This window comes from Lytechinus pictus, chromosome 19, assembly GCF_037042905.1.
Source record: "Lytechinus pictus isolate F3 Inbred chromosome 19, Lp3.0, whole genome shotgun sequence".
Taxonomy (NCBI): Eukaryota; Metazoa; Echinodermata; class Echinoidea; order Temnopleuroida; family Toxopneustidae; genus Lytechinus; species Lytechinus pictus.
In genome coordinates, this window is record NC_087263.1 from 11,213,326 (window position 1) to 11,223,111 (window position 9,786).

Sequence of the window (9,786 nt, forward strand, 5' to 3'; positions counted from 1 at the left end):
AGTAGTATAAGTAGTAGTAGTAGTAGTAGTCATGGTAGTAGTAACAGTGATAGTAGTAGTAACAGTAATAGCAGTAGTAGTAATAGAGGTAGCAGTAGAGGTAGCAGTAGTAGTAGTAGTAGTAGAGGTAGCAGTGGTAGCATTTTCTGGATAAGCCAGCAACAGAAAGGCTCATGCATGCAATTATTTCAGTCACTAAGACTGTAATAATGGACTGCTTCTAGGAGTCCTAGATACTCAGCTTTCTAAACTCCAGCGCTTACACAATTTAGCTGCCAGGCTCTCAATTCGCAAAAAGAAATTTGAAAATGTGACACCGATCCTACGGAGTCTCAACTGGGTTAAAGGCACGCGTTTTGTTTAAAGTCCTCACTCTTGTTTGAAATGTACATGAAATCATAAATGTTTCAATTGTTCATGCATGTGTAATTGATGTGTCTCCATTATGATGAAATGAGTTGTTGCAATATATAACTAATGCACTTAATCTGTCGTCAATCCAATTGTTTTAGTTATTGGTAGAAACTTTTGAATAAACCTAATTTCATAAAATAACAAGTACAAGGACAAGAACAAGTGGGGATATGACATCATCAGCCTACCTAATGAATATTCAATTCATAAATACATGCCTAAAACTGTTTCATCGGAATGCAAATCTTTAAAATTCAATGACTTTGTTATTTGTTATCCGATTTTGATCAAATTTTTAACATTTTGCTCTTTGGATTTTCCTCTATTTATTGAGATTGAAAAATATTTCAATCCTGGACCATCCCTTTAAGAAGTACATGAATTAGCTCTATACAAAATTCAAACAATTCTTCCATATGCATACAAACAATTTATATGGTATTTTGGGTCTCTAAGAACTGATTATTATTATTTTGGTATTAGTAGCAGTAGTAGCAGTACTACAGATAGTAGTAGAAACAGTGGTAGTAGTAGTAGTATAATTAGAAGTAGCAATAGTAAAAGTAGTAGTATTGTAGTAGTAGTAGTAGTAGTAGTCATGGTAGTAGTAGTAGTAGTAATAGTAATGGTAAAAGTTATAGCATTTTTAGTAGTACCATCGCACTTATAGCCCACGGAGTTAAAAAAAAAGTCACAGATTAGCAATCATTATCAATGATGTAATTGTGGCTCTCGGCCTTATATGAAGTATTCTATTGCCTGCAAATTTTGTAAAGAAACCCGCGGCCGTGTGCCGAACTTTTAAGAACCCAAGGAGAAAATACAACATCGTTTATAGTACCCACCACTGTGCTTTTGTGTTGGGAACTGAGCGAGTCTGAAGGATCAAATCAGTTAGGGCTAAAAGGGTGTAAGACTCTCTGTTATACCTTCCCAGTTGAATCCTTCTACCAGGTCTTGAGGTCTTGGGTTGAGGGAAGGTCCAGTGGAAAACGCGGTTGATTCTGGGGGCAGCTAAGGGAGGGAGGGGGGGGGGGGTATGGAAATTGACACGGGGGCAGGAAAGGTAGTTTGGAAGCTAAGGCATTGTAAGGGCTAATGGGATGTTGCAAAAACTTTATCTTAATTGCAAGTCGATTTCAGGTCCCCAAATAAATTAAAAGCCATGCATTTCATTACAAATTTGCAATTGATTTATGGCTCCTTGCATCAGCAAAATACAACTTGGTTTCAGTTAATACTGATCGTTCACTTGTAAATCTGCATCTTGAATTTGCAAACGATTGCAAATATTTCCTTGCAACGCCCCTAGAACAGGCAGTATGAATAACAGCATGAACAGTATTAAAAAAAAAACCGTTATATTGTTTTACCCTGGAAAGTCGAGGTGCACCATTTTTTCGACTTCAATAAGTAAATCCCACTTGTTACCATATCGAAGCAGCAAAAGCCGGATTCTTGAAATCGGATGGTCTTATTCAGATGGAATATGGAGGTATGGGAATAGTCTGCTATGCAGACTCTGAATGGCTCGTGGGAGATCTTAGCGCGCGAAGCGCGCTGCTGCTGGTTTGCAAAGCAAACCAGCCCGAAAGGGCGAGTGCTATATGTGCACAGCAGGCTATACACACAGACACTATACAGACGTGATACACACACTGCATATGTGGGTCTACCTTATTTTGTAGACTATTATGGGAATGAATAGGAATCGTAACAGAACTACGATAAACTAGAAGAAGAACTAAGGAAAACAACTAAAGATTAAAAAAACAGAATACAAGAAACCTCCACAACGCCCATACGACTGTATACTAACAACTATAATCATTCTTTAATTATCAAACTCGGATTGCCTTGTGGACAAGGAACAGGTACAGCAAATTAATGCCAAAATACAGATATTTGTCTCTGTGTTGGTTTAAAAGGAAGGGAGTGTGTGTCAGTGTGGGGATACATGTGCAAAACCCAAGCAAAACTTGAAAAATTTCACCAATACCGCCGGAGAATATTGGCTGTAAAAAAAAAAACTAAGTAAACGAGGAATTTTTGAGTGGGGTGCACCTCTTCACCCCTTGAAACTCTCTTTCCTCGCCAAGACAAACATAGCTGTAGTGTCCCCTTCTGAGGTCCCACGTTGAGCAACTTGTAAAGCTCACTGCGGGTAGGCAACCACACAAATTGTCCCTGAGTGGGCGGTTTCGATCGGGACCAATTGTTATGCAAATCAGTCACGCGCCGGGGTACGCGAGTAAAGACTGGAAGGCTATTGTTTGCCGTGGAGCGTTTGAGACAGGTAAAAATGGAAGCCAGAGGCACGCACGTCGGGGCAGACAATAGCTTGTCAACTACTCACAACTATATACCATGAAGTTTGTTTTGTTGTCCCCCCGTGCCTGATGTGTGAGAGAGGTCGAAGAATAGGTAAAGGGAGAGAGAGCAAGGCAGAGTGAGACTGGAGTAGAAGAGTAAACTTTTGAGGCCATCGGAAAAGGAAAAAAAGGAGGCGTGGCTTGAAAGTTGGTGTCGCGTGAGTCTGTGACGTGCAGGTTAGGCCATTGAAGGTGTCTCAATAGTTCACCTTGTGAAGTCTATTGTTTAAGTTAGGCTTTTATCCTTCGTGTGCCGAGGTACTACTAGACGCGTGCCACCAGGCCGGATCGACCACATTCGCGTGACATAGTCGCAGGGACAACATCAAACTTTTAAAGGCTGTTGACTTGTTCTTCAATATTCTGCAAACCAAACAACCTGTTGCTAGAATTCTTCGCTCTACCTGTTGCTCGGTTCGCAACTCTCGGCATCCCTCGACACTTTTTTTTCTGATTATCAACAAGTGTTTGCCTCAATTAGCCGAAATTTAATCTCTTACAAAAACTTAGTCGAACTGCTTCTTCAAGAATCTTGAAGAATATTCTGTTCCTGGGCGTCATCTACGATTTTGTATTATTTCAGGGATACTTAATTCCCATTCATCTTGGCAATTGAAACATCATTTCTGCATCTCATTAAAAAAAGACACAAAATGGAGAACATTGTTCCAATTTCCATCCATACAACTCAACTTCTTCAAGCCGTCAGTGTGAACAACCAAACGACGGTGCGGACGACGTCGATTGACGATCTCCCAAAGCGTGTGCGACGACTTCGAGTAAACGATGACCAAACACCCGAGCTTACTCGTTGTAAGAGGAGAATCCACTTTAACCATCTGGGCTACGAACTAAATCAACCAGCCCCTGCTGCCGTCGCCCGCCGTAACGAACGGGAACGAAATCGCGTCAAACTTGTCAACCTCGGGTTTACTAGCTTGCGCCAGCAGCTGCCAAACGGCGTCAACAACAAGAAAATGAGCAAAGTGGAAACGCTGAGATCAGCGGTGTCGTATATCAGACAACTCCAACAGATGCTCGACGAGGAAGCAGCCGTCAACGCAGTATTCAACGGTCAGAGTTTGCCCCCGACCACAGCCAGCCTAAGTTCGGCTTCGTCACCCGCTAGTTCACCCGGTGGGTCGAGCCCCTGTGAGCCCCTTTCCCCCGAAGACGAAGACCTGCTCAACTTCCACGAATGGTTCTAGAGTTACGCCTACCCAGCTACCACCCATCCCAGCTTTTGTTAAACTAAAGGTAAGACAAGTTTTATAGATATAAGTAGAATTTAAAGATTTAGAAGCTGCGAATATGCTGTAGATAGGTATCAGGTTTGCCAAAGTCAAGTACCACTGTGACATTCTTAAGGGCACGTTATCATTTATTTCGGGTTCACATATTTCTTCTTGTTAATAAAACTTGCTTTTGCACAAGTATTTGCTTATTTCAACAAAAATCATCACGACTATGACAAAAATACCACTGGAGCATCAATGCGAATTAATAATAAAAAGACAATTATAACTAATTAAAAATGTAAATATGTTACTGCAAAGCCTTAATGGTATCACGTACTGACTTTCCAAATATAATATCGATCAAAACCACTAATTTTTTGTTTACAAAGCTTAAAACGATCTAACAAATCTAACTAAAACGCGTATTCAGATGAATTTACCGTTATATTCATAGTTATCGAGTTGGCAGAAATTATTTCATCACTATATAAAACATGAAACAACAAGCATATTGTTTTTTTTTCTTCTTAAGTTAAGTCACCAGCCTGTCATTCTTGAGGCTAATAAAGGACCAATTTGTATCATTGCTTTGAAAAAGTCGTTATTCTTGTTGCGAAGAAAATCAAACTGAATGGAGAAAGAAGAACGGGTTTTCAGGATCAAATCTGATAGTCATGATAGTGGAAAACTCTTGATGCTACTTACATTTTCTGATCTTACCCGCCTGGTCGCATTAAAATAAAAGAAGAAAACAAAACTCCCACCACAAGCGCTGTGGAAATTATAAAAGCGCTGTAGAAATTACAAAAGTATTGCTTCTCAACTGTGCTTTGTTTGTGAATATCATCAAAATTCTTTTTATTTTAATTAACGTACTTGGCAAAATGCAAGTCTGACAGCCAGAAGAAGATATATATTTCAAAACGAAATTCGGGTTAAAAATAACAAACCATATCTTGATACTTTTTTGCGATAAGAATATTACATATGTAATCATTAAATCAGTATAATAGTAGTAATGGTAATACTGAAAGTCATGTGAGTCAGTTCTAGGTTTTTGTTTTGTTTCCAAAATCATATAATAATTCATATCTCGGGACATTAACTCGTCTTTTATTGCAATCTAATGAGGTGCATGATGATAATTTCATGTGTCATATATATCATTCTAATTATTGTCGATCGTTATTTTGACGTTGAGGAAATGTGAAAACAAAACCTCAAAAATCAATAATTACGGTTGCACAACAAGGTTGTGGTTTTGTTTTGCTCGTTTGATCGTCCACTTCGCTAACTAGTCGCGTGTCTTTATCAATCATTTTCAGGTATGGGCGTGGCTTGTTGATGTCTCGACCAATCGGAATCAGGCGCGTGGCTACCTGGATGCATTAACCTTGAAGTTGACCAATAAGGGCTTCTTTTGACCCTTGGCGGGAGCCGTCCATCGTTCAACTGGAACGCGTCATGGGCGGGGCTTGTGAATGCGGCAGAATCCCGTCCGTTCGAAACAAAGCAAGGCAAGAATTTCGCTGCTCCCCTGGAGTCTCCAATGCCATCTAGACTTCCGAAGCAACGTTCCACAAGTGTGAGCAAGCAAATGCTCTTTAGCCCGATTCAAAGACACACTTTATTTCAATCAAAGTATAATTGACACTTTCTTAGCATCGATTGTTTGTATAAATGATGTTATATAACAAAATTATATTTTGCACTATAACTGTATGATATTGACGAATCTTTATATTAAAAATATGTAGGTCTATCATTTCATTCCACTCTTCATGCAACAGTGTACCTGTATATGAATAATAGTAAGGAAAGTTGCTTTCCTCGTTTGAACGTGGAATATACCCACTACCAATTTCTTTAAATCCAATACAAATTGAGGTTTGTTTGAACACTTAAACGTGACTGCAAATCATGGGGAACTGTTTGCAAACTATGCAATGGAAACATTTCAATGAAAATAAACAGCTCAATTTTCTGCCTTTTGCTGCCATTCGACAAAAAAAACAACTTCAAATTGATTCACGTTAAATATCACAATCTGCCTTCGGATCATATGCTCTTCCCTCTATCCCAGTGATCCTTATCTCTTACAAAAACAAATTATTGTCAAGATTATTATTGAACCACATAATATATATATTGTCTAAAATTCTATCGACATCTAGTGTAATTATAACTTATTTAGTCTATGGAGGACAAATGAAACATGTATGTACTATATCGTTATATAGCAAGATTATTATAAGAGGGGAGTCGTCTTCTATATATACTTCCAAGATATTTTTCTCAATGACATTGTGTATATAGTGTATTTTTAAACTAAAATACTGATATACAAAATAGATATTGCTTTCATTCTGAAATGTTTATAGGGGTTTTCTAGCTGCATCGGTTTTCTGGACAAGAGCAGTCGTTTTCCCCATCCTTCTACACACACAGCAAAAACTGTGGTGTTAACCGGTGTACATAGAGGACCACACCAGTTATTTTACACCGGTGTTAAATTGGCGGTGTTAGTTTTACATCTATACGTGTTATTACAACACCTATGGTTGTTACATTTACACTCGTTGGTGTTATGTTCAATCTCTAGGGTGTTATTTTAACACCTCAGGGTGTGGTCCTCTATTAACACCAATTGGTGTCAGTTTTAACACCACAGTTTTTACAGTGCAGTTGAAGAGAAATCACCGGTGTTGCTTATTCAAAATATCGCTTTATTTCTCTTTTTATTACCATTTGTTTATTTTAAAAAAGACGTGTCTTTAATACAAGCTTCATAACATTCCATTTTATAAGAAACTGTGTGCTATAGCATAGTGTTGATTCGACGCTAAACTTTAGACACTAAAAATCTGTCGCATACCATACCTGTTGTACCTCGCATGTTTCTTCGTAGCTTAGTTCATCGTAGACATGGTAGATAGTAGAAAACTGTCTGAAATGTATTCGAACGAGAGATTCCTTCCTATTTTTGTATTTTTTAAAACATATTACAGCCAATACCATGGTATGACAAGGGAATATATCATAAATATAATCACGAAGATGTTCACTATGCTCCGCAAAAGAAGAGGGGTGCGTGCATTGTAAAATGGAAAAAGTCAATCAAGAGCTTTGATATACATACATATGGATATTCATTTAAATTAATCAGAATTGTTGCTATAACTTTGTAACATAAAATATCAAAGCGTTCTGGTAATATGTCATCACGTTTAAACTCAAAATGGAATTTCCTGATTTTGATAACGTATTTGTCATGAAACATATCGTGTTTTAAACGATTCCATCAAAATATTCTTCAGTAGGTTAGAACGTGTGTGAAATCTGAATTCTTCCTTTCTCATTAATTATTTATAACTAATATTCTGGATTTTAGAATATGCAACATACTGCCTTCAAATTAACAATTTCGTAATATATTAAGTGCCTTGGGAGAAAAAGAAACAACAATTAAGTGATTTTTACAGTGATTATACCATGTGTAATCAAACGGGATTCCATGCTTGGCTACTTTGTAACGTATATTTTTGTATGAATTTTCTACGCATAGCGATCTTTTTTTTTACATGCTTTTTATTGCAAAATATTCTGTATTCATGTCGAATTATAATGTATGTCTGTAAATTTGTTTGTACAAAAGAAAATATAGAACTATTTTTTGCCGTTGAAGACGGAGAATGCCAATTAAATATGCAGATAAAACAAATACACGATTTTTGTTATTTTGTTTCCCCTTTTGGTTTCGATGAGTAATGTCCCATCTTGCTTTGTTCTTTTCACGGATACCATAATATCAATGCTGTTTGGATATTAAGGCACTAATTTCATGGAGGGTGCTCAGAATCGTGTGTATGCAACGATTCAAAGAGAAACGAGAAAGGCGGAGAGAGAGAGAGAGCATTAGAGAGAATGACAAGATGCGGAATAGACAATAATTACTGTACGACAAATGAGAGATAACGAACAAAAGTGGGAGAAAGAATTATAAATGAGAGAAAGAGAGAGGGAGTGGGTGAAAAATGTGGGTGTGTATCCGTGTGTATATGCAAGAGAGAGATGGGGAGGGGGCGCAAGAGACCCAAGAAATTAATAAATACAAAATTCAATAATTGGAAGATTAAAAAAATAAAAAATATGGATCAGTGTGGATATGTAAAAGAGATATTGAGAAAGAAATTAAGTGTAAAAAACTGAACAATCGAGAGGTGCTTCAGAAAAATAAAAAAGTGAAGCGAAAATTTCAGATGGATGGGTTCGGGTCCGTGGATGTATGGAAGGCTGGATGGCAGGGGAGGGGGCGTCAGATTAAGGGAGTGGAATAAAAGGTAGGAGAGAGGGGATGGAGTGTAATAATGGAAATAAATCACTCTAAAATCTCCTCGGGCCTATATGAGCTGTATAAAAGAATACCATCGTTCTTCATCCATCACGATATTCAACTCCTATGAATACACCAGCTGGAATTAATCTTTCATTCAGTCAGATTTATTCCATGATTTATTCACTTTATTCCGTCTCTTCATTCAAATGGTAAAACAAAGAAACCCTTGAAATTTGAATTGGTACGGTTCTAGATTTTATATAGTAAATATCACGTGATATCCCTGCTGGAGAAGAACACAGTGTGTGCCACAGTATGTTCACGGTGTGGAACACAATGTGAAATCCCCTTCACACTGTTAAATTTGAGCATTTCAACAGTGTGAATCACATATTCACATAGTCGACCATGTGAACACGCTGTGAACGGTCACACTGTCGAAGTGTCCACAGTGTGAACATATCGTCACACTGTTGAATTTGAGCATTTTAACAGTGTGAATGATATTTTCACATAGTCCACTATGCGACGACACTGTGACGCTGTGTTCTCCACCAGTGATTTTTGCAAAGATGTTCTCATAATGACCGATAAAACTGAGAACTGAAGAATGCATCACGAATGATCAAGATTATAACGCTGTTATTCTGTGAACGATCTTCACCAAGCCTTCGTTATAATTATTTTATGTTTTTACCAAAATCAACTTTGACGTCAGTGTGAACATCGTCTATATATACACATGCTGAGGATTCAATGCAAATTTGGCTTGGAAACAATACATGCCGCATCATCATTATCAACTCGAAAAGTGGAACAAGTAATGATGATATATGCAATTCGAAATCGAATCGAAGCTTCTAGAAATCGGGTTTCGTTTAGGGGTTCCCCCCTCCATTTTATGTGATTCATGCAAATATTAAATACATACAACAGAAATGCATACATGAACAAACGTATCGGTGCCCCAAATCAATATGCGTTTGTATATTAATGTAGATTGGGGGGGGGGTGGGTGGGTGGGTGATGGATGATGATTAAATGAGAAAATAAGGAGAATGGTGACAAAGTTGCATATATGGAGAAGCAGAAATGATATCGACCAATAACATGAATTAAATTACTTTTTGAATACCGATTTTGATATGGCAATTTAAGAACTACATTTAATTTATTGTTGAAATTGAATAACAAACATGACATAGGCCGATTATATTAAACTTTGAGAAGTGATAATAGTGTTCAAAAGAATCCTAACAATTGAACAAAAAAATCTGAAATCAATAGAGATGTTAAACATGTAAACAAGAAAGGGGGCGGGATACATAAATATCAACTCGAAGACTTCGCTCTTTATTTGGGACGGTAGCTGCTTTCAGAAAATATCTTTTTTCACAACTCAAAAGACATCAGAATCATCTAAAAT

At 37.5% G+C, this 9,786-nt stretch overlaps 1 protein-coding gene across 1 annotated transcript; it reads left to right on the forward strand.

Moving 5' to 3' along the window:
• The first annotated feature begins 2,705 nt into the window (after positions 1 to 2,705).
• LOC129282481 (achaete-scute homolog 1-like) lies at positions 2,706 to 7,745 on the forward strand. Its single transcript, XM_054918377.2, has 2 exons — positions 2,706 to 4,043; positions 5,350 to 7,745. The coding sequence occupies exon 1, from the start codon at positions 3,440 to 3,442 to the stop codon at positions 3,992 to 3,994; it is 555 nt and encodes a 184-aa protein (XP_054774352.1). The 5' UTR covers positions 2,706 to 3,439; the 3' UTR covers positions 3,995 to 4,043; positions 5,350 to 7,745.
• Positions 7,746 to 9,786: the final 2,041 nt, after the last annotated feature.

Coding starts and splice junctions, on each gene's coding strand:
- LOC129282481 (XM_054918377.2), top strand. CDS start 3,440: ATGGAGAACATTGTTCCAATTTCCATCCATACAACTCAACTTCTTCAA.